Below are 26,511 nucleotides of genomic sequence, written 5' to 3' on the forward strand. Positions count from 1 at the left end.
TAAATCATGACTGTTTTTATGTTTAGTTGAAAGTCACTCCTTCACTTGTTTGTTTACCTATTTATTTTATAGAAATGTTCACTTGTGAGCACATGAAAATCCTCCCCTGGACTTCCTCTTCATCCCAGATAAGGTCTTACACCCAGATACCAGATCTTGTATATCTAGGCAGCAGAATCATTCCTGCCACTTTTAAAACTGCGAGTTTCAAGACTTTACCTCAGACCTACCAATTATGAATCTCCAGACTCTTTATAAGATTTACACGGAAATTGGTGCATATTCCTGATGTAGAAGCTTTGATCCAAACCAACGTTGCCATGATTGTATCTAATTTATAATTCAATAAATAATCTCATTTCTTTTTCTTAAACTCACATATATATCTTTCTAGTTGCTCATGCAGTGGCCAACTTGCCTACAGGCCATCTGTACTAGGATGACTAATAGGCACCTCAAATTTAACATGGCCCAAACAGGAATTTCTTCCCCATAAAGCATCTTCTCCTCTCTAGGTTTTTCCCACCTGAATAAATGCGTGACCATCTATAAAAGTTGCTTAATCCCCCTCCCCTCCAAATAGAATGTTTCAAACACGAAGAAAGAACAACAATAAAATCTTTGAACCATTGTTAATTCTGCTTTTTTTCTTACTCCTCCAACAATATTTAACCCATCAGCAAGCCCTAACAGCTCCCCTCTAATATATTCCTAATGTATCTACGTCTCTTCACCTCTATTGCTACCAGGCAATCCAAGCTGTCGTTGTTTTGTTCCTCTTACATTATAGCAAAGGCTCTCAAAGTAGTTACCCCGCTTCTACCCGGGCTAAGCTGTCTGTAGACATCAGCTGTGGGCTCTTTCAAAATGTCAGTCAGATCGCGTCATTCTCACCCGGAAGGCTACCATTACAGCCAGAATAAACGCCAAACCCCAGAGCTCCACGTGCTTTAGTCCCTGCCTCTATCCTCATATCTTAGCTCTCCATCCCTCACTCACTGCGGTACAGCCCAGCGGCCACTGGCTTTCTTTCTGTGCTAACATGCCAAGCTTGTTCCTCAACTGGGCCATTTTCACGAGTGTTTTCTTTTGCTTAAAATGCTCTGCATGTGGTTTCCTGAGGCTGTTTCTCCTGGTCAAGTCTCGACTCAAATGGCACCTCCTCAGTTGTCTTTCCTAATCTCCCCATCCAAATTAGCCACCCACCCAAGTCATTCTGCACCACATGCCTCTTTCTTGTCAGCTCACAAACATCTGGGGAGGGAAAACAAAAACAAAAACAATAACCCTTTCCTTCACCACCTGCAGGATTCCAACACTGCCCTTTTTCTGTCCTTTTATTACCAAGATTCTAGCAAGAAGGGGCCCCACTCGCTTCCTGTTAATTTCTGAAGCCACTTCAGTTTAGTTTGTGGCCAATATTTGATCCAATTAATGCCAACACATACTGAACTGACATATCCAATGACTTATTTTCAGTCCTCATCGTGCTTTATGTTCTTACAGCATTTGACATCCTTTTCCTCAATTTTCCTTTACTTCTTAGTGGAGTGAGGTAGGTAGAAGTCCTATGAGGCCTAGAGCAGTCTCCAACAACAACAAAATGTCTTGTGTATTATGTAACTTTTCAACGTCCCACAGTCATTTGTACAGGGGAAAAACAAATTTATAGCTGCTGAGCTTTGAAGCTGGGTTTTACATATAAACAGAAATTCATTTTTGCACATTTTAATATCGATTAAAATTTCCAGGAATTTAGCTACCATGTAAATTGAGAGATGATCACCTTTTTTAGTTTGTGCCCTCACTAAGAGTTGTTCACTGTTTGAGAAAATTACATCTTCAGTGACAACAGGTCTTGTGGAATTTGTATACTGTGTGATTCACAGCACGGCCATATCAGTCTACATTCGTCGTTATCACAGTCACAATGTCTCTAGGTGTGTATAAATGTTAATATATGCATATATATGCATATATACATATCTACCTCTATATATGTATATACATACATAAGCACACACATACATATATATTCAACCCTTGTGTTAAATACAAATATAAAGAAAGCTAATAATATTCAGTTTAATACTGGATGTATTGTTTAAATGTGGACTTCTTCATTACAACTAGGTACAAGCATCTGATAACTTCATTATATCATTTAATGTAGATATGTCTGAATCATTTATATATTCAACTAGATATTTTATCATGAACATTTCTTTTATTTCTCTTTTATATTAAGGATGGGTATTATATATTATATTTGTGAAATTATGTGTGTAAAAAGACTATATTATCTGCGACTTTTATTTAACAATAGTAAAAGGGGGCACTAATAAATTACCTGTTATATTGGGTCTGATGTGGCTGGGAACCAGCACTTTGTAGCTCCATGCCTCTAATGGGCTTCCCCTCTAACCAGCATGACCTTTCTATCTGGAAAACTTCCACTGGTAATCAGGAACTCCCCCTTCCATGCTTACATGTTCCCTTGTACACGGCACTATAAAAGCACTCATCAGATAGTATTCTATCTGCTCATCCACTGCTCTCCCAGCCGAGACTGCAAGCTCTCAGACAGTGGGGTTGTTGTCTTTTTTCTGTAAACCCAGGGTCTAGAACACTGGCACATAGTAGGTTCTTAATAAATGCTTATAGAATGAATGAAAATACTTGAGGAGGGCGTTACCATACCCCTTTCTGGAAATGGCAATATGAATTAAGTCAATTTTCATTAAAATTTGTAGAAAATTTACATGAAATTCTGGTAAAGCAGATAAAATCAAGCTACTCTTTTTATAGCAGAGGTGGATGGCTCTGAATCTTATCGGACTGTCTTGCTGTCAATCCTTGAGTGCCTCTGAGACTCTCTCAAGCATCTCCATGAAACCTGAGTTTGAAGAATATTGGACTAGATGATATCTCATCAGAGTGACCTCTAGCTTAATGATTTTGAGATTTGTCAATTAATTTTGGGTCAAAAATCCCAAAGAGATTTTTTTTCCTGCATATTTATATGATGAAACTTCCCCAATCAGCCCACGTGAATATAAGATCTCTTTTCTCTGAAACTATTTCTTTTCTTTTTTTTTTGTTAGAGACAAAAATGGATGCTGTATATTTTTAATACTCTTGTTACATGACTTATTATACACTTTTGGAAAAATTCTAATCTGAAATATCATTATGTACTGAAAAGCCTGATTATAGTTATATAATATAATTTGCATGTAAAAGGAGTATCTTTGTTGTCAGTCTTGAAAAATGTATGAAGTAATCCAATCCATCACTGGTGGTATTGTTATCCATCAAAGCTGACCCAGCCCAATATCTGATTCCTTATGCCCCTTCCAGACCCACCCCTCTGCTTGCTATCCTTGATGCCAACATACTTCCCCCTTCTCACTTCTGACAGGTGTGAGGTGATATCTCATTGTGGTTTTGATTTGCATTTCCCTAATGGTTAGTGATGTTGAGCATCTTTTCACGTGTCTGTTGGCCATCTGTATGTCTTCTCTGGAAAAATGTCATTCAGGTCCTATGTTCATTTTTTAATTGGAATATTTGTTTTTTGATATTGAGTTATATGAGTTCTTTATATATTTTGGATATTAACCACTTGTGGGATATATAATTTGCAAATATCTTCTCCCATTCAGTAAGTTGTCTTTTGGTTTTGTTGATGGTTTCCTTTGCTGTGCAAAAGCTTTATAGTTTGATGTAGTCCCATTTGCTTGTTTTTGCTTTTGTTGCCTTTGCTGAGGATACAGATCCAAAAAAATATTGCTATGACTGATGTCAAAGAATTTACTGCCTATTATTTTTTTCTAGGAGTTTTATAGTTTCAAGTCTTACATTTAAGTCTTTAATCCATTTTGAGTTTATTTTTGTATATGGTGCAAGAAAGTGGTCCAGTTTCATTCTTTTGCATTCAGCTGTTCAGTTTTCCCAACACTATTTATTAAAGAGACTTTTTTCCATGGTATATTCTTGCTCCTTTTGTTGTATATTAAATGACCAATTAATCGTGGGTTTATTTCTGGGCTCTCTATTCTGTTCCATTGATCTATGTGTCTGTTTTTGTGCCAGTAGCATACAGTTTTGATTACTATAGCTTTGTAGCATAGTTTGAAATCAGGGAGCATGATACCTCCAGCTTTGTTCTTTTTTTCTCAAGATTGCTTTGACTATTTGGGGTCTTTTGTGGGTCCATAAAAATTTTAGGATTATTTGTTCTAGTTCTGTGAAAAATGCTGTTGGTGTTTTGAAGGGATTACATTGAATCTGTAGATTGCTTTGGGTAGTACAGACATTTTGACAATATTAATTCTTTCAACCCATGTGCATGGTATATCTTTCCATTTATTTGTGTTTTCTTCAATTTCTTTCATCAATGTCTTATAGTTTTCAGAGTACAGGTATTTCACCTCCTTGGTATTTTATTCTTTTTGATGTGGTTATAAATGGGATTTTCTTAATTTCTCTTTGTGATTGTTCATTATTAGTGTATAGAAATGCAGCAGATTTCTGTCTATTGATTTTGTATCCTGCAACTTTACTGAATTCATTTATTAGCTTTATTGTTTTAGTGGAATCTTTAGAGTTTTCTATATATAGTATCATGTCATTTGCATATAGTGACAGTTTTACTTCTTCCTTTCCAATTGGATGCCTTTTAGTTCTTTTTCTTGTCAGATTTCTGTGGCTAGGACTTCTACTACTATGTTGAATAAAAGTGGCAAGAGTGATCATCCTTGTTTTCTTCTTGATCTTAAAGGAAATGCTTTCAGCTTTTCACTGTTGAGTATGATGTTAGCTGTGGGTTTTTCATGTATGGCCTTTATTATGTTGAGTATGTTTCCTTTATACCCAGCTTGTTGAGAGTTTTTATCACAAATGGGTGTTGAATTTCATAAAATGTTTTTTCTGCATCTATTGAGATGATCATATGATTTTTATCCTTTATTTTGTTAATGTATCACACTGATTAACAGATATTGAACCATCCCTGCATCCCTGGGATAAATCCCACTTGATCATTACATATGATCCTTTTAATGTATTGTTGAATTCAGTTTACTAATACTTTGTTGAGGGTTTTTGCATCTATGTTCATCAGGGCTTGCAATTTTCTTTTTTTGTAATGTCTTTGTCTGGTTTTGGTATCAGGGTGATGACCTGTAGAATGAGTTTGGAAGCATCCCTTTCTTTTCAAGTTCTTGGGATAGTTCGAGAAAGATAGGTGTGAAGTCTTCTTTAAATGTTTGGTAGAATTCAGCTGTGAAGCCATCTGGTCTTAGACTTTTGTTTGTTGGGACATTTTTGTTTGTTGTTTTTTGTTTTGTTTTTCTGTTTGTTGATTATTGAGTCAATTTCATTACTAGTAATCAGTCTGTTCATATTTTCTATTTCTTCCTTATTCAGTCTTGAAAGGTTGTATGTTCTGAGGAATTTATCCATTTCTTCTAGGTTGTCCAATTTGTTCATGTATAATTGTTTGTAGTAATCTCTTATGATCCTTTGTATTTCTGTGGTGTCGGTTGTAATATCTCCTCTTTTATTTCTGATTTTATTTATTTGGGTCCTCTCTTTTTTTTATTGATGAATCTTTCTAAGAGTTTACCAATTTTGTTTATCTTTTCAAAGAACCAGCTCTTAGTTTCAACAATCTTCTTCTACTGTTTTTTTTTTTTAGTCTCTATTTTATTTCTTTCCACTCTGACCTTTATTATTAATTTCCTTCTGCTAACTTTGGGTTCTATTTGTTCTTCTTTTTCTGATTCTTTTAGGTGTAAGGTTAGATTGTTTACTTGAGATTTTTCTTGTTTCCTGAGGTAGGCTGTATTGCTATAAACTTCCCTCTTAGAACTGCTTTTGCTACATCTCATAGATTTTAAAACATTGCGTTTCCATTTTCATTTGTCTCCAGGTATTTTTGTTTTTTGTTTTTTGCTGAGGAAGATTCACTCTGACCTAACATCCACTGCCAGTCTTCCTCTTTTTGTATGTGAGCTGCCACCACAGCAAGGCCACTGACAGACGAGTAGTGTAGGTCCACGCCTGGGAATGAAACCCAGGACACCAAAGCAGAGTGTGCTGAACTTAACCACCAGGCCACTGGGGCTGGCCCTGTCTCAAGGTATTTTTTGATTTCCTTTTTGATTTCTTCATTGACCCATTGGTTGGTTAGTAGCATGTTGTTTAGCCTCCACATGGTTATGATTTTTCTAGTTTTCTTTTTGTAATTGATTTCTAGTTTTATACTGTTATGTTATACTGTTATGGTTGGAAAAGATGCTTGATATGATTTCAATCTTCTTAAATTTATTGAGACTTGTTTTGTGGCCTAACATGTGATCTAGCTTGGAACAATGTTCCATGTGCACTTGAAAAGAATTTGTATTCTGCTGTTTTTGGATTGAATGTTCTGTATATATCTATTAAGTCCATCTGGTCTAATGTGTCATTTAAGGCCAGTGCTTCCTTGTTGATTTTCTGTCTGGATGATCAATCCATTGATGTAAGTGGGTGTTAAAGTCCCCGCTTATTATTGTATTACCATCAATTTCTCCCTTTAGGTCTGTTAATATTTGCTTTATGTGTGTAGGTGCTCCTGTGTTGGATGCCTGAACATTTACAAGTGTTATATCCTCTTGTTGGATTGTTCTCTTTATCATTAAGTAATCCCCTTTTTTGTCTCTTGTTGCAGTCTTTGTTTTAAAGTCAATTTTGTCTGATATAAGTATTGCTACCCCAGATTTCTTTTTGTTTCCATTTATATGTTTTGTATGTTTTCCATCCCTTCACTTTCAGTCTGTGTATCTTTAGATGTGAAGTGAGTCTCTTGTAGGCAGCACATAGATGGGTCTTGTTTTTTGTTATCTATTCAGCCACCCTATGTCTTTTGACTGGGACATTTAGTCCATTTACATTTAAAGTAATTATTGATAGGTGTGTACTTATTGCCATTTTAAAAATTGTTTTCAGGTTGTTTTTGTAGTTCTTCTTTTCTTACTCTTTATCCTTGTGATTTGATGACTTTAGTGTTATGTTTGTACTCCTTTCACTTTATTTTTTGTGTATCTATTATAGGTTTTTGGTTTGTGGTTACCAAAAGGTTTATATCTAAGAACCTATATATATAGCAGTCTATTTTAAGTTGATGGTCTCTTAAGTTTGAGTGCATTCTAAAAGCACTAATTTTGACTCACAACCACATTTTATGTTTTTGATGTCATATTTTACATCTTTTTATTTTGTATATCCCTTAACTAATTATTATAGATATACATGATTTTACTACTTTTGTCTTTCAACCTTCAAACTAGCAATATAAATGGTTGATCCACTACCTTTACAATATATTTGCCATAACCAGTGAGATTTTTTTCTTTCATAATTTTCTTATTTCTAGTTATGGTTTTTTTTTTTTTTCTGTTTAAAGAAGGTTCTTTAACATTTCTTATAAGGCTGGTTTAGTGGCTTGTCTGGGAAACACTTAGTATCTCCTTCACCTCCGAATGATAATCTTGCTGGGGAGAGTATTCTTATTTGTAAGCTTTTTCCTTTCAGCACTTTGAATGTATTGTGCCACCCCCTTCTTGCCTGTAAAGTTTTTGCTGAAAAATCAGCTGATGGTTTTATGGGTGAGGTTCCTTTGTATGTAACTAATTGTTTATCTTTTGCTGCTTTTAAGATTCTCTCTTTATCTTTAACTTTTGACATTTTAATTATAACATGTCTTGGTGTGGGTCTCTTTGGGTTCATCTTATTTGGGACTCTCTGTGCTTTCAGGATTTGGATGTCTGTTTCCTTTGTCAGGTGGGGGAACTTTTCAGCCATAATTTCTTCAAATAGGTTTTCTCTCCCTTTCTCTCTCTCTTCTCCTTCTGGGACCCCTATAATGTGAATGTTAGTATGCTTGATATTCTCCCAGAAGTCCCTTAATCTATCATAATTTTTTGAAATTCTTTTTTCTTTTTGCTGTTCCAATTGGGTGATTTCTACTACCCTGTCTTCCAGATAGCTGATCTGTTCTTCTGCTTCATCCTCATCTAATCTGCTGTTGATTCCCTCTAGTGTATTTTTCATTTCAGTATTGTATTCTTCAGCTCCGATTTGCTCTTTTTTATATTTTCTAACTCTTTGTTGAAGTTCTCACTATGTGCATCCATTCTTCTCCCGAGTTCAGTGAGCATCTTTTTGACCATTACTTTGACCTCTTTATCTGGTAGATTGCTTATTTCCATTTGTTTAGTTCTCTTTCTGAGGTTTTTGTCTTGTTCTCTCACTTGGAACATATTCTTTTGTCTCCTTATTTTGCTTACCTCTCTGTTTCTTTCTATATTAGGTAGATCAGCTATCTCTCCTAGTCTTGAAGGGATGGGCTTATGTAGAAGGTGTCCTATGGGACCTAGTAGTGCAATCCCTCCTGGCCTGGTCACCAAATCCAGGTGCTCCAGGTGTGTTCTCTGTGCAGGCTGTGTGTGCCTGCCTGTTGTGCCTGGGCTACAATTCCTGCTGGCATGCTGGTGTGCAGCACTGGCCCCCTGGGGCAGGAACCACTTTGGAGGAGTGTTGGCTGGGGCCAGGCCACAGGGAACACTGGGATTGGGTAAGTAGTGCTAGCAAGGTAGATGGAGAGGGTCAGAAATGGCTCCTGCCAAGGCTAGGCCAGCTAGGTAAAAGGAGAGTGAAAAAATGGAGCTCATTTGCACTTCTGTATCTGGAGAAATTTCCAACAGATCCCTGCCCCTCTGGCACATGCTCTAAAATTAGTCAATCAATTTCCTTCACATATAACCCAGACACTTTTCAAACTACTGCCTGTGCATTAGGACTCAGAGTGAATGAGTTTGTGCACACCTCCTTTAAGAGTAGAGTTTTGGTTTCCTATAGCCCTCCTGCTCTTCCTGACATAACCTGGTTTTCAAAGTTAGACATTATGGAGACTCCTCTTCCTGGTGCAAGTCCCCCTGGTTGGGGAGCCCAGTTTGGTTCTTGAGCCCCTCGCTCATCTAGGTGGACCTCCACAGTTGTGATATCCCTTCTGCTTGTGGATTGTGGCACTGAGGTTGTGGGTTCTGACTAAACTGCGTCTCTGCCCCTAATACCTGTCTCAATGTGGCTTTTTCTTTATATCCTTAGTTGTGGAAAATCTGTTCATCTTCAGGTCATTCTCAGTAATAATTGTTCTATATGTAGTTGTAGTTTTGGTGTGTATGTGGGAGGAGGTTAGCTAAAGATTTTCCTACACTGCCATCTTGATCTAATCCTGGTTTGATTGCTATTGATTAGATATCATCAGTAAATCAACTTCCCCTAGCAATTCTATTTGCCTATTTATCAGTTTACCCAGTCTTTGACTTCACTAAGCTGAAATTTAATTTGCTGTTGGTTTATATACTTTAAAATTTAAATGAGTGAGGTTTTACTCTATTGTTTATCAGTAAGAACTTATTTGGTGTGATTACATGGATTACTCGTTGTAAGAGACTCATAGAGATAAATATCAATAAAGAAGTATTTCACTTTCTTGCCTTTGAATTAAAAATCAAAGTTGAGTATCTAACATTAAAAGTTCAACTAGTTTAACAGTAGCCGATTTTTCTTTTTAGTATTTTCATGAGTTTCACATGTATTATCTCATTATAGTCTCAAATTAAAAAAACAACTTAAGAGGGCAAGGTAATATTATCATCATTACAGATGAGGAGAGTCAAACTTGAGATTTTGTCTAAGGTTTGCAGAATCTAGGACAAATGTATTGTTTCATTGCCCTCCTCTTAATTGACTCACAGTTTGACAGGCATGTTCTATAGGAGAGGATATACTTTTAAGCCTATTGGTTCCCATTGGTAAAGTAGGATTCTCTTGTCCTGAAGCCTTAATTGGTCAGGAAGCAACCATCTGCAGAAGGAATCTTTTATATTTGATCTCTTCTTGAACAACAAAAAAAGAGATGGTGAGGGGCTGAGAGATTCTCAGGTAGAAAAGGACTCTGAATTTTTAAAATTCAACACATTGAGGTTATCTTGCTCAACCTATCCCTAGAACTACTTTCACACCTTCTGTAAATCTTTCCACTACAAAATCCAGGAAACTTATTTACAACAAAAATTAGTGGCAATTAAATGGAGGGGACTTCAGAAGAACTTAACTTCTTTTGGATCAAAGAACCCTTTGAGAATCTGCTGAAAGTTATGGATTCTTTTTCCAGAAAATGCATTATACATATACCTGTTGGATTTCCTTAAAGTTTCCAACTTTATAAGGTATTGGGAACACAAGAAATATTTTCCAACCTAGATGTTATTTAAGAGAGTTTTGAACAAGACATTTCAGAAGATGCCTCTTCCATCTAATTTGAACATAAAACCAGTTCCTGCTATCTCAAACCACAATTATGAGTCAAGAAAGAAAGAAACATCTTCATCTTTGACAGTTTTAAACCCATGAAGTTAATATGTAGAGATTTTACATCCTGGGAATGTGCTATGTGCTATGAAACACTTGTTTCTAAGTTTAATTTGTTGGTCAAAGGATGAGTAGTTTTTAACATCTCTTGGCAAAAATAGAAAGAATTGTGAATTATTTGCAACATCAGATGGTTTCATTTCATTTTATAGCATTTCCAGTTAAAAATGAATTTCATCTGTGAGATATAGGAAGTTTGTAAGGCAACCATTTTTTTTTTTTTGCAGTTAAAATAGATTCACTTTCATAATTGCAATCTTTCAGAAAATAAGATTTTCAAACAGCTCTTACCTCATCAGAACCAGATCCAAAAATCAGCAAGTCGAAAGGAATTGCTGCAACCATGTCAATCAGGAACCAGCCTTTGAAGTAGTGTATTGCTATTTTGGCGGGATCACTTACCACTTCTTCATTCTGATTTACGTATGTTGTTCTGAAGTTTATTAGAATATCTATGATAAACATAATATCCACAATCAAGTCTACCACATTCAAAGGGCTACAGGAATAGCCACATTCTCGTCTTTTCTGTTCTTCTCTGTCATTGAGGAGAAAGGCTGCAGAGTAGGGAGTGAAGATAGCAGTGTATATGACCAACAGCAGAATAAGCCAATCCCAGACTGCCTTGAAAGGACTGTAGTGTAATATTGTAAACTTGTTGATGCGTGGCGTCTGCAGTTTATATTCGGGCAGGACATCTGCTCCTAAAGAGAGAACCTGCATACAGAAAAGAAAATCATATACTACATAAAAATGCCATTCATTAATTTCCAAACTTATAAAAATATTAAGGTAATTATACAGTAAAATCTATTAGAAAGGATTCATGTAATTGTGAAAGTATGTGTGAAAAACACATATATTCAAAAGAACCCATATAAACCCTCACTATGCAATAATATATTTGTCCCCAGAAAATCTTAGTGGTATTTCTTGATAAATATGGTTTTCACTGAAAAATAGTGAATGACACTGAGATACCAAGGAATGGTTACTAGTTCCTTTGCAACATGCTACAGCTAAGAAATAAAAATACATAGCTCTTTTTAGAAAATCATAAAATCAGTTTGATACATGAGTAACTAAGTTTTCAAACCTATGAAAGGATTGGCTGTAATGAATAGAAGCAATCTACTTGGATCCATGGTCATATTTAATTTACATATATTTAATTTATAATTAAACCTAGATGAATTAAACCCAACTCATTCAAATCTTTAATTAAAATTTTCCCACCTGCAATCTGTTTTTAACATTAGAAAAAGAGGCACAAGAGATTAAAATAAACACAAAGGAACCTTTTTGCTAAAAGCTTGAGAGAGTATTTTATATTCTGGGAGAACTATACTTTCACCCAAACTCCTCCAATACATTTTGAGAATTGTGAAGAGAGAATGGTGCAAGGAGATTTTCAGAATATTGATCTGGGAATGTTGCAAGATTTTTAGACACCGAGGAATACTTAAACTCTAAGATTTATTCTACTTAATAAGGCATTGGGTGGACTAAAATAGTTCATCTTTTAGAATCTTAGTTTATCTGAAAAAAGAACTGAACATTGTTACCCTACCCAGTAGCAAAGTTCACGAGCTTGTGATTTTAGACCAAGTTTCAAGAACAAAGGTCAAAACAGAAATGTCATCTAGGTACCCAGAAAATGTAATTAGCCTTAACATACAGGTTTTAAAGAAACATAAATTTTTGATGGCTGCACAAATGACACATAAAGACATCTTTTTCAGGGAGTGATGGGCTATAATCTTTTATTATGAATATCTCACATATATGTAATGTCCTTATTTCAAAGTTAATTTCACTGAGTAAATTTTTAGATTAGATTCTTCTAAACACAGCTAATACATTACCATCTTTGCATCAGAGATCTCAGGTAATCCCTCCTTGGCTAGTCAAAGAGTGTTATTTCTACATTCTTGGTAATTCTATCCATTTACCCTGATTATAACAATAAATTATCTCAGGCAAGTTTTAATTTTAAATCTTATTTTCGTTATCACATCTCAATTTTTTTTTCACTGATAAAGAGTTATGATTTCTATTTTAAAAAGAACTTGAGAAGTTAAATAACAAATCCAAATGAGATACAATATGACTTTTAAATATAAGAAAAGAATTCAGTTAAAATAGGCAAAGCTGTTTTTAGATAACAGCTAAACTGATTTAACTAGCTTTAAAGAAAATAATAAAGAACCTAACCATTTTTTCAGCCCAGAGTAAATTTGAACTACCAGTATATGGAGGAAACAGGGCTTTACTTGAAGCTATTATGAGAAATGACAAGAATTAATTATTAGTAAAAGAGCAATCTGGAAAATAAAGTGATTTCACTATTTAAGAAATACTAAAAATCCTCAGAATCCGAGATCTATATCTAAATCTATATCCATATCTATATCTATATCTAACTTCCAAAATCCAAACAGGAATAATATTTGGATAATTTATCAATTGATAAGTGCAGACTGATAGAACCTGGATCCTGTTATGCTTAGTACAGAAAACCAGTGTATGACATTTTGGTCTGGAAAGAGTGGATAATCTCAAGTTGTCATTATGTAATGTCCCTTTCTCATAAGCCAAGGACTACTCAGAATGTAGAAAATAAAATCCAAAACCTTATTTTGGCTTTTAAAATCATCTAAAATATGGACCCATTTTATCTTTCCAGTTCCTTCTCCCATTAGATTCCTCTATGCACACAGTGTACTCTGGCAAGACATAACTAAAATTTTTGAGCTGCTGAGATCTTCCCAAATCCCTAAATTCACAAATTTCTCACATAAAAAAAGAGTATACAGTTATCCAAAGAGAACAACAACCACAAAAAGATTATTTTTACAGATAGGGATATCTGTCTGAGCATCATGCTCCCTGCTTAATTGACATACTTCTGATGCCAGCCTCCCACATGGAGCAATTTGAATCCTTGTTTTAGCAGAAATATAAGTTAGAATGCGTACAGCAACTTGGAACTTCACCTGAGAAGTAAAAACTGTGGATGAAACTCTTTCCATCCCACATATGCAGACATTCATTTCATATGCAGACACCCATTTAACAGTTAGATGACTACTGTGCTAAGAGCTGGAGACTGAAAAATTGGGATGACACTGTCCCTGACATCACGGAGTTTATGGTCTATTGGGAGAGACAGACGTGCAGGAAAATGGAAGCCCTGCTGAGATCCACTTGACTCAGTTCCTGGGGTTGGTGGTGGTGCTGATGGGCGGTGGGGTGGTCTCCTTAGAGGACTTTTGGGAAAAAATGGCGCTTGAACTGAGACTTTGAGTAGAGGTAGAAAAGAATGCAGCTGGGGCTGAGGAAGTTAGAAAGGGAAGAATATTCCAGGTAGAGGGAACAGAATAAACAAAAGTAGGGAGGCACGAAATAATGTGTTGTGTGTTAAGGAATTAGAAGCTGCTTTATATTGCTGATGCATAAAACCCAAGAGAAGTGGTGGAGGACGGCAGTGGAGAGGACAATGACAGGCTGTGGAAGATCTAATGTGACACGATAGGGAACTCAGGCTTTCTCCTTTAGGTCAGGGTTTCTCACACTTGAACAAAATACAGGTTTCCTTTAAGGGAAAGACACTTATTGCAGAACCCCAATGATGATTTATATTATTTTTATTTATTACCTTAGGTAAATATGTACAAAAATAAAAATAGGTTAAAATGTCTTATGCATATATGTCTTAATATGACTTAGGGGTTGAATTGTGTACCCCGAAAAGATATGTTGAAGTCCTAACCCCAGTACCTGTGAATGTGAACTTATTTGGATATAGGGTCTTCGTAGATGTAATCAAGTAAAGATGAAGTCATAGTGGATCAGGATAGGCCTTGATGCAGTAACTGGTGTACTTATAAAAAGAGGGAAATTCAGGTACAGAGACACAAGGACACAGAGGGAGAATGTCATGTGACAATGGAGGCAGGTATGACTGCAAGCCAAGGAACACCAAGGATTGGTGGCAGCCACCAGAACCTAAAAAAGAAGCATGGAAGAGATCTTCTCTCAGAGTCTCCAGAAGGAACCAACCTTGCCAATACCTTGATTTTGTAGGTATTACCAATACCTTGATTTTGTCCCCAGAATTGTGAGAGAATAAATTCTGTTGTTTTAAGCCACCCATTTTGTGGTATTTGGTTACGGCAGTCCTAGAAAACTAATACAATACCAAAAACGAAAACAAATGAATTACAAAAGTATTTGTAAAACCAGCGAATTCAAACCATCATCACTAATTCAATATTTGGCATATCTGTAGGTCAAAAATGATTGCATTTTGGCTATTATGTGTGGTTTGATCTAATAGGGAAAATATTTTTCTGTATTCTAACCTCAATGCCTTTTTGTAAAAGTATGTTGTCAAAATAGTATTATAAACTTCAAAGACTTTATTACTATTTTAGGATAATCTAGTCTAATCTTTAATTCAAATTTTGCTCCTTCTAGGCTTTAAAAGCCAACTTAAACGGTGTTACTTGGTACTTTATAAAAGTTTTTATTTGAAGTTGAGTTTAGCTTTGGGGCATTATTGAATTCTACATTAAGTGATTATCTAATCAAATTAGCTCTGGAACTAGGATCAGAAAGGTAGTTAATTTATTATATACCTATTGATACCAAACCATTGAAATTGGGTATGTACAACAGTGGAGTGTGTTTTGATAATGCATTTATAGTAATTAGTATGGTACCAAATATTACAGTTTAAGTTCTTTCGACTTCTGCATGGCCATGCCTGTGTTATATGATCACTCGCTCATGAATATTACTAGCCAAAGGACTTCAAAATCTTTTATTTATACAGCATGCTTTAGCATCATGGGGCCTCATTGTAAATCCAAATGCAGTCATAGGCACTGAAGTCAGGTAGATGGCAGTACTCTATCATAAGGTGCCAGGAGAACTCACAGCCCTTTGAGAATATTCCTTTCCGCGGATTTTGGTTTGAGAATTGTTAAAAGTTACTAGGAGAGAAGTCAAAGTGGCCCAGTTTAGTTTTAGATAAATGCATCTGGGAATGGAATGGAGGAGAAACCAGAGGAGGCAGGACCAGAGGCTTAGAGATCAATTAGGACTTTGGTACTAAGAAAGATAGATAAGCGAGATCAGGAAAGCCTGTACTGGGAACAGGTGACAGAGATGGAAAGAAGGGACACATTTGAGAAATAAATGCTTCTCAGGGTGTAAGGATAAGGAGTGGGGAAACATTTATTTCTTTATGGTTCCAATAATGAGTCTTATTAGAGCCAGTCGTGGTAATATAAATCTCTGAAGGCTCAACCACATTTGGAAAATGGGAAAGAGCCCTAGACTTTAAATCTGAAGACCTGGGTTTGAATTCCAGATACGATTTTTCTTGGAAGTAATTTAATCTCTCTGGATCTCAGTTTTTTTTTTCATCTATGTGCTCGGGATAGTAATCTTTGTCCAAATTACCTATCTATACAGAGCTACCATACCACATCACATACTTTCTATAAAAGTAATTGATAAAATGGGAAATATTTACATAAAGTAATTTCATTATTGTTTAGAGTTCTAGGCTTAGTTGTTTAAATTCAGATTCAAACAAAACAACTATAACCAAAACATTTATGAACCAATTGGAGAAAGTTGAACACTGACTGGACATTGACAATATTAAAGAGTTGTTTCAGTTGTATACTCATTGGAATAAACTAAGCCAAAACACAGTGACTTAAAAACAATAATCATTTTATTATTCCTGATTCTATGGATGAGAAATTTAGGTAGGGCTTGGCTGGGCCATTCTGTTCCACACAGTGTCAACTGGGGTCACTCAGTGATTATCTGGTTGGTGGCTAAGCTTGTGTGGAGAATCCAGGAAGGCTTCACTCACATGTCCAGTACCTTGGTGGGGGTAGTTGAAAGTCTGGGCTCACTTAAGATGCTGGAACACCTGGGTCTTTCTATCTATCTATGTATCCGTAGATTTATATCTAGATCTACAGATATAGAAATAGATATATATCTTTAGATTATACTATATATCTATGTCTTTCTCTAGATATAGTTTCTATAAAAATGATATATAGTTTCTCCATATAATTTCTTTCCAGGAGCTTCTCCATATGGTTTCTTTAGCACTGTAGTAAGATGTTTTTTGTGGAGGTTCAGTACTCCCAAGAGAGAAGTGGAAACATCCAATCCTCATCAAGTCAAGGTCTGGAAGTAGTATAACATCATTTCTGCCATATTCTATTAGCCAAAGCAGTCAAAGCCCAGTCTAGATTCAAGAAAGTAGAGAAAGAATCTTTACCTTTTGATAGGGGAATGGCATGCGTGTAAAAGAAAAGAAATCTATTGTAGCCATCTTGGAGACAAGCTATCACAGGAATTATTGACGATTGTTATTTTTAGATGTGATAAAGATATTGTGGTTATGTTTTTAAACAATAGTCCTTACCTTTTAGGGGTAAATGGGGAAACAGTTATGGATGAAATGCTATAATTTTGGGGGCTTGCTTCAGCATAATCCAGAATAGGTGAAAGAGAAAAGTCTGTTTATATACAAAATTAGCTTTATGTTGATTTTTATTGAAACTGGGTGATGGGTAGACACTACTCTCTTTATTTTTATAACATGCTAAAATTTTCCATAATAAAAACTGAAAAAAAAAAGAATTCTAGAATCTCAGCAAGAAAGGTCTAAGATATTTGAAGGTATAATTTTTTCAATTATTTTATTGAGATCATTATGGTTTATATCATTATGTAATTTCAGGTGTACATTATTACTTATCAATTTCTGTATAGACTGCATAGTGCTTGAGGATACAATTTTTTGATGGAAAAAAGAACTGGCTCTACACACATCACAGGGGCTCACTCCTATCAGAATTGAGTTGATTTCTTATCAGGCAAGTTTAGATTCCTTTTTCTACAACAGAATGTTTACTTTGCTCCCTGCACACCTAATTCATATTATATTGACCTCCATTCAGCCACACAGACTGCACACAATGCCAGCTTTGCCCAACCTTGAACTGTTTGCTTTCATATTTCCATCAAATTGGTGGCTGGAACAATCAAGAAGATAGTCAGGCATGCTAAGTCTGCAGATGGTCATTTCTCTGAGTATACTTAGCTACATTGCTCAGCAAGTTAGATTAATATACGGCCGCTTTTCAGAGAATCATCAGGTTAGGCCTTTTATTGAAATACTTTTACTTTGTTAGCATTTCATATTCAAACTTCAAGTTTTCATTCTGGATTGACATAAGAAGTGTGTTTTTGCATTTTTTCCTCACAAAAATACCACTAAACACAATGTTTATGTTATTTAAGGTCATTTTTGTAAATATTTGCATTACATATCCCTTTTATAATTCATTTCTAGAAAACAATTGAGGAATCAAAAAGTTTCATCTGTTTATTTTAAAAAACATGACAGTAGAACAGACTATTATTATAGTCTCTTTTTGCTTTCTTGCAGAAAACTATATGAATTTAGAATTTCAGTACAATTATTTCTATTTCTCTTTACATTATTTTAATTGTTCTATTTCCATTTTAATAGTCAAAATACATGTATCTTTTATAATGTCACCTCATACTTCTTTGGAAATGGGATAAATGTATAAATAATAAGTCTCAAGTAAGTTAAAAGGAATCATGACAGAGCTTTAGAGCCATTCTGTTGGAAATAAAATATTAAATAAGTAAATATTTATTTTAAAAAGGTGAATAGGATTCTAAGGGGCCAATGATTAAAAAGAAAAAGGCTGCTACACAGTCTATTACGTTTCCTTAAAAGAGCCAACTTCTCCCACACATTTGGGAAATAACATACTTTAGAAAGATAAAACATGATTAATTGAACTATTATAAAGATTTTCTTTTAAGAGAGAAAGAAAAGAGGGGGGAAAAACCCTCACTGTATAAAAAAAGGGGAACTCCATGGTCTCCAAAAAGATGTTTCTATTTTCTCTTTCCTCAAACCACCAATTAACCGTACAGTTTAATACAGCCTACAATATAGTTATCCTTACCAAATACAGTTTTTCTTCTTGCCAGCACAACTGCTATTTGTTTAACCTCTAACAGTTAAGTGTTGTATAAAACCAAAATCTTTATATGAAACTGCACTATTTATTCAATGAAGATCTACTGTGAAAATTTTGTGCGAACACCAGGATTAATAACCACTCTTCTCTTTTGAAAAGTGCAATAGGGAACTATTAAGCCTTCTAGAAGATTACACAGTAGTTTTGGCAGTTGTTAAACTCCATGCTGAGGTGTTGGTAGAGACTACTCATCTGTTATTTATCCTTTACTAGGGACTTGCAGTTAACTAATAGTATTTTTAACTATTGGGAAGGGTAGTCAGTAACCAAATGAATCAGATAGATTGTATAGCATCAGGAAAGATGTAAACTCCTCTGGCTTTTCAGCAGATGATTTGGGAAACACAGCAAAACCTGGCAATTATCATTGAAACAGGCAACCCCAATGATGATTACTCAGATATTTAAATTAAAAGATGGAAAAGATTCACACAATAAATCAAATCTCTCACATAAGAAGTTTTTTTTTGACAAAATATTAAAATTAGGTAGTAGAATCACTGCAGTATTCCGTATTCAAATAATTTTCCTTTATCTTTATTTAAAAGTTGCTCTAGGGGCCGGCTGGTGGCGCAAGTGGTTAAGTGCGCACACTCCGCTCAGGCGGCCCAGAGTTCGCTGGTTTGGATCCCGGGCGCACAGCGATGCACCACTTGTCAAGCCATGCTGTAGCGGCGTTCCACATAAAGTAGAGGAAGATGGGCATGGATGTTAGCCCAGGGCCAGTCTTCCTCAGCAAAAAAAAAAAGAGGAGGATTGCCAGATGTTAGTTCAGGGCTGATCTTCCTCACACACACAAAAAAATTGATCTAATTTAAGAAAAAATGGAATTTAGGAAAAGGAGTATTTAGCACACTAATTCATAAGTAAGCCTTTCACGTGTATTCCTCAAAAGTACAGATGACTGAAGAACAGGCTTAGAGATGGGAGAGGGAAATAAAGGGTTTGGCTGGGATAATTTGAATTAGACGTGCCAGGTGCCAATAGGAAGAGGTGCCTGGCAGACAGAAAGTTTGGGACAGAGCTCCCAACAGAGTTGGAGCTTGATATTTCATCCTGCAGAGGCAGTGGCTGAAGTTCTGGAAAGTGGATTCATCTGCCAAGAGAATGTAAAGAGACAGTAAATCCACTGGAAATAACTAAACTGTGGGATGGAGAAAAAAGGCAAGGCAGTATTCCTGGGGCTTAGCACAGTACCTGGAATATACATAGTAAGCACTCAAAATAGTGGTTGAATGGGCATGTTTGTAGCTTAAAAAAAGAGACAATGGAGATGGCAAAGCTGAAAATTCATGAGAAAAAGAATTCTAATAGAGACAGCTGCTGGAATCAAAATTTGTGGTTCTCTCTTACATGGAGTAGAGTTGTTCCTAGAACGTGTCTACCTAGCCAAGAACTATATAAGCAGCCCCATCCGTATCTAGGTATTGCCATGTGACTGATGAGTAGCACTTCTTGGCCAAGCCTCCAAGAAGCAGGTATGTCTTTCCCTGCTCTTTTTCTCCTTCCACTGCATAAAGTCGGATGCTTCCAAGGCCTCAGGTCCTTAAATCCTGTAAGATGGTGGAGCCTTCAAATGTAGGAACTCTGGGTCACCAAATTACCAAGAGAAAGAAAATCATTCCCTGACAAAAATGCCAGCTTCTGCTTTTGGTTGATCATGAAATATACTATTGGGATAAGCCACAGTGATACAGGATTCATTGGTTCCAGCAGCTGTCATTACCCTGATTAATACTTGGATCTTTGATAAGACAAAGACCTCAAATAGGCAGAAGAGAAACATCAAGTCCATAGCTTATCCCATTCCTTCCCCTGCTCTCCCTTGAGGTTTAGTTTAATAAAGTCACATAACTGGTGTTAACAATGCCATGTGTCAATGTGTAAAAGATCAATAGAGCTGCATCTAAGTCCAGCAAAATCATGTGAACTAGCTTACCCATCAGTTTGGTGACTTTTTCAAGGGTGGGGTGAAGAGAGATAAAGAAGCACAAAGGAATGGATATATTCATGCTTATTTTGCTTAATCAAGCTCTTTCTGCCCAAGTGTCCCCAGAACCACTACCACCAAACCAAATGTAAACAGAGAAGATGCTCCTTTGGAGAGTGATGTGCTTTCTCCAACACCTCCTTCCTTAGGCTGCCACTGCCACCACTGATACTTGGGAGAGGAGATGAGCTGCCCTCCTCAGTGTCCTCTGTCAGTCTATTTTGGTTCTTTTCTCCTTTTTTACTTGAAACTTGGTGGATGGGATAACACTGTGACTCCTGAGAGTGCCTGCTTAGCTCATCAAAGCTTTGTCTTGGAGAAAGAGGATGGTTAATACCAAGTATCTTTCATGTTATTTACCAGGACCAGTATTGAATTATGACATTCAATTCTCACAACAGTCATTTGAGATAAGCATTATTATCTCTATTTTTATAGAGGAGGAAACTGACTCAGAGAGGCTGAATAATTTACCTGAGGTCTCAGAGCCAACCTTGGTATTATTAGCCATTATATTCTCTAACTTTATTGAATGACTATTATTTACTGAAGTCTTGATGGGCATTATCTCATTTAAATGCTACAATTTTACAATGTAGGTGTTTTCTGTGGGTTGAATTGTGTCTCCCAAAAAGATATGCTGCAGTCCTAAGCCCCATACCTGTGAAAATGACCTTATTTGGAAACAGGATCTTTGCAGATGTAATCCAAATTAAGATGAGGTCATATTGGATTGAGGTGGGCCCTAATTCAATGTGACTGTTGTCCTATAAGAAGAGAGGAAGAGACATAGAGACAGACACACAGAAAGAAAGCCAAGTGATGATGGAGGCAGAGATTGGAGTGATGCGTCTATAAGCCAAAGAACACCAAGACTGCCAGCAACACAGAAGCTAAGAGAAAGGCATGGAATAGATTTTCCCCTAGAGTCTTCAGAGAGAAAACATGCCCCTCCTGACACCTTGATTTCAGACTTTTAGCCTCCAGAACCATGAGAGAATAAATATCTGCTGTTTTAAGGCACCTAGTTTGTGGTAATTGGTATGGCAACCCAGGAAATTAAGACAGTGCTATTGTTTATTCCACTCTACAGAGGTGAAAACCCAGGTTAGTTAACTTCCCAAGACTGTCTGGTCCCATAGGGCCTGTGTTCTTATCTACAGCAGCATACCAGTATTCAATTCATTTCTTTACAGGGATAAAAGCCTGTTTTTTCTTACTATACATACTGCTTCCAGAAGAAGAAATTATTTTATAGGGTCTGTGTGAAAGTTTTCATAGTTATCAAAATGCTTTTAATAAAATCCTAATCACTTATGGCAAAACAGTGAATAAAGAGAATTATGTAGAACCACTTCTTGCCAAGAGCCTAAATGCCACTTGTTTAGATGGACACACATGTGTAGGACATAGAAAGAACAAAACACAAATGTTAGTTGGCCATGATGAGCACCAAAAATAGAAATAAAAAAAAATTTCTACTAGTTAGAAATTCACATTCTGTCAAATATCGCTGAATAGGCCAGAGTCTGGACTGAGAGAGCCATGTTATGTATCTCAGCTCTGCCATGGCATTTAAAAAATCTCCCTGAGCATCAGATTCCTTAGCAGCAAAATGAGGACAGCAATGTCTACCTCATAGGCAACTGTGCAATAAGTAAGATTGTATAACCCCCGTCTCCCCATAAGCATCCAATAAGTAATAATACTTTTATAATTTTAGGCATATTTAACTTGAACAGCTCAAAATGAAATTTAGATGAAATAACATCAATGTCAATTATAATATTGACTGAATCCAATTCTCTGGTGTGACCCTTAGAGCAAGTCAATTATGCAAAGACAGAAACCGCGGAAGACAGATGGTGAAGCCTCTTGGTTATGTATGTTTACTGGTAAGATAACAATTTTTCTTTGCTTATGAACATCTCAGTTATGCTATATTGGCCTGTGGGCCATGTGTAAAGTGGTAATGTAGGGAATCAACTATTTTTTAAAAGCCCTAAAACACTTTGAAAGTACTCAATTTAAGCAAGTGATACAATATTTTCTTATAAAAGCGTGTGTCTTGGAACTATGGAACATTTAGTTGGCCTGTCTGGAATGCTTATCATAAAGAAAATCAAACATCTGACGGGTAGTTGGAGAAAATTACTCTTGAATATCTTCGGAGATTGTGTGTATTTCTCTATTTTGCTGCAAGTAATGAAATTGTATTTCTTTAACATGAATTTGTAAGTATTTACGGAGTCCTTGTCAGTTTTAAATTTCGAGTATTCTTTCAAAGGGTACTGGAGAAATGATACATGCCACAAAATCAGTATAGATGATTCTGAGATTCTGCAATTCTATTATTTTTCTTATGTCACCAAGGTTGTTTACTCAATTACACTAAATTAGTGTGGTTTTACTGTGTTTGTATCATCTATAGGTCAAAGATTAATGTATTTTAAGGAAAGAAATCAGAAATATTCTCCATAAAAATTCCAGTATAGAGTTCTTATCACAAGGAGAAATTTTTTTCTTTTCTTTTTATTGTGTCTATATGAGATGATGGATGTTGACTGAACCTATTGTGTAATCCTTTTGCAATATATGTAAATCAAACAATCATGCTGTCCACCTTAGACTGATAAAGTGATATATGTCAATTATTTCTCAATAAAATTGGAAAAAAATTCCAGAATGATGGGGAAATGTAAATTTGTGTGTGTATGTGAACAAACACATCGTTATCTATCACAGTGTATTATCTTGGGATGTACAGGTAAGCTTTCGTGAAATCCTTTGAAATTATTTAAAAGAATTTAAGATGTGTGGTGCTGTTTGTTTCTCAGGAAATATGTTTTCATGTCATTTATTGGATTCTCAAAGTCATCTATGACCTACGAGTAGTTAAAAACCCTGACTTAGGACATGGACTTCTATGGGTTTATAAATCCCTTAGAATCACAAATACATTTATAATCATCAAGTGAGAGAGAGACAGAGGCAAAAGAATAAGAATAGGAAATGCTTAGAGAGAAGACGAAGCATACAGCAATGGAGTGGCACTAATAGGAAATGTCCTCAAAGTTACAGTGAAGCCAAGGATTGCATCTTGACTGAAGCACAGGTGAGCTGTTTGTCCATTATTGACGGAGATTTTCTGAGTATTTACAAGATGTACAGTCTGCTAATTCTAAGGCTTGTGCTTTGCTTTTAAATAACTTGGCTTCAAGGACAGTTTCTCATTCCTGCTAAATTTCCAAATGAGAAACGTCTTCTTGTCGAGGATTGAATACATTTGTTTACTAAGTAGCCTTAGCGACTGTGACATTCCTAGCAAATTTGTAGTTGACAATCTTACTTGGTTAGGCCATGTCTGATAATTAAGAGTCAGTAAAACCTGACTCTCACTGCAAGAATCCACTCAAGTCATTTATTTTAGTAGCAAGTTCTTGGAAGGCCATCATTTACCTCCTGGATTCGTTCTTTTTGGAGGTCTGACGAGCTTCATTAGGGACCCAGAAGAGCAATGAATAGAAAATGCCAGAATATCTATACGCCAACTCAATACAATATAAGAAGTAAAACAGGATGCCCTCTACAGAACCAGGTGTTAAATTACCTATTTTTCTTTTTTTTCTTCTTTCTTCCGTCCCTCCCTCCATCCTTCTTTCCTTCCCTTTCCTTCTTTTCCCTTCCCTTCCCTTCCTTTCTGTTCCTTTCCCTTACTTTCTCTTCCCTTCTCCTTCCCTCCTTCCCTCCTCCCATCCTTCCTTCCTTTCTCCCTTCATTCTTTACTTCCTTTCAAAATGAAAAGGTTTAACAGAAGTCAAACTTATGCAAGGAGGAATTATGAAATAGGTTATAGAGTTGTTTACTAGATTCTAAACTGCGTGATAGCCTTAATCATATTTGCTATTTTTTTGCACTTCAAATCACCCATGTCCGTTGTTGCCGACACAGTTAAGTACTCACTACATATTTTCTATTGGATGACTAACCTGTGACCCAAGTGGTCAAAAATTCATGAGAAGAAGGAGGCTGGTTATGTGATAAATTATTTTCTGTTGTTTTAAATTCAAAAGGTTCTATGAAAAATGTCTTGCCAGCACTCAGAAAAAGCCCTTAAATACGGTATGGGCTACCTGATTACTAAAAATCTAAATGTCTCTTCCATGTTCAAATAATAACAAAAAAACAAACAGTAGCAACAATCAAAAATGTAAAAAAAAAGCATTCCATGTTCAAAAAAATTACTGAATAAATCTGCACAATAAGAAAAAAATCTGAAAATGACATTAGATTTAATTGTGATATATTATCAGCTCTTCCAAGAGAGAAAATACACCACCAAATATTCTACTGAAAACAATAATGAATCTTGGAATTAATCTGACACTGATGTTCTCATAGTCAAAAAAAGTTATACCTGAACAATGGTTAGAATTATCAATGAGATAACTTTCTTTCTTTGATAACCAACTATCAATCAATTTTCTCTTTCAGTCATGCAGAAGAATCTAGAGTTCATTCAAGAAAATCACCTTTGATCTTTTAAGTACCTTAAAGCAATGGGCATATGAATCATCTGAAATAAATTTAAAGAAATAAATATGATATTCTTGCTTATTTAGAAGACTTGATGTAGAAGCATAATTTTGTACCAAAGATTCATTAGCTTCCTATTTTTTGTGCGTCACTTCACGGGGATAACTTCCTAGGAGGTAATTTCTCTTGATTCTAAATGGTCTTGAATTCCATTTTGGCTTATATTATACTTTTTACCTCATTAGAATTTTTTTACTTTGACATTTAAAAAAAAAAAAAAACTACTAAGATTTTTGACTCCTATCCATGTCTCCTGGGGGGAGGTATGAATCTGATAACACTTATCTGACACAAAAAGTATTATGCAAGGGACACAGAACAAATGAAAATCAAGCCAGTTTATGCTTCCTGATGACAATAACCTCTAGCCTAATAAATGTGCAATAATATGATTATCTCTACACTTCAATCTCCTTGATTTCTTCATTTTTGCAGTTTTTACACCTCACTGATTGATAAAATATGCCAGTTGTTTCAAATACAGCTAAAAACTGTTACACTTACTCTCTTGTTAGAGACATGAACACAAAAGATATGTGTTACTTCCTTTGAGACCTTTTATCAAATTTTACAGGGTAAACAGGAGCAATGTCTTTTAACATAACTCATTTCATAAATAACCCTTTTTACTAATTTTGCCTTATTGATACATTTGTTTAAACCTCTTATATATAGAATAGTCAATAGACACTCTTCTATACTGGCATCTAAATCAGTGGTTTCTCAACTCATGGATTTCACAGTCTGGTAAAATTAAAAAGCAATGGGGTGTATCACAGGGTTGCCAAGCTTTTATTTAATCAATTACAAATGTTAGGAAAAGCAACTATCTTTCTCTAGCACTATCATTTCATGAAAGTATGTTAATATAAAAAATCAGGAAGGATAAACTCTTAGAATAAAAGGCAATCATCTCAAGTGTGTAAATTCAGCTTTATGAAAATTTTATTATATGAATTCATCTTTCTCATTTTGTTGTGGACAGTATAAACTATGTCACCAGCAAGCACTGCCCTGCAGACCAGGGTTTGGAAATATTGTCATACACATTATCTCAATTATAAAATACATGGGTTGAGTTAAGTGATCTCCAAAATCCCTTCAAGTCCTAACATACTCTAAGTTTCCAATTGTTACTGCACTTTTTGTACTGTAAATTACTAGTCAAGAGTGGTTTCTGTGTTGGTGACATTGAATTCAAGCTCTATTGCGAAAGGGAAGATTTCCAATTTGTAAATTTATTTTTTTAAAGCATAAGGATGTATCCTATACACTTATTAGATAGGCAATTGCCATGGTAGTGTAGGACTTAATGGCGGCAGA

The 26,511-nt window shown here is 35.5% G+C and overlaps 1 protein-coding gene across 9 annotated transcripts in view; it reads right to left on the reverse strand.

Annotated features, from left to right (window-relative positions):
• The window catches only part of KCNH7 (potassium voltage-gated channel subfamily H member 7), a 495,283-nt gene that overhangs the window by 68,622 nt on the left and 400,150 nt on the right, over window positions 1–26,511 (reverse strand). For all 9 annotated transcript variants that reach the window (XM_087435296.1, XM_087435302.1, XM_087435299.1 and 6 more), the window contains one exon: window positions 10,774–11,199. In XM_087435296.1, the coding sequence (XP_087291422.1) occupies window positions 10,774–11,199 (426 nt within the window). The remainder of the gene's footprint in view (window positions 1–10,773; window positions 11,200–26,511) is intronic.

This window comes from Ceratotherium simum, chromosome 9, assembly GCF_057802395.1.
Source record: "Ceratotherium simum simum isolate JZ-2026a chromosome 9, ASM5780239v1, whole genome shotgun sequence".
NCBI classification, from domain to species: Eukaryota; Metazoa; Chordata; class Mammalia; order Perissodactyla; family Rhinocerotidae; genus Ceratotherium; species Ceratotherium simum.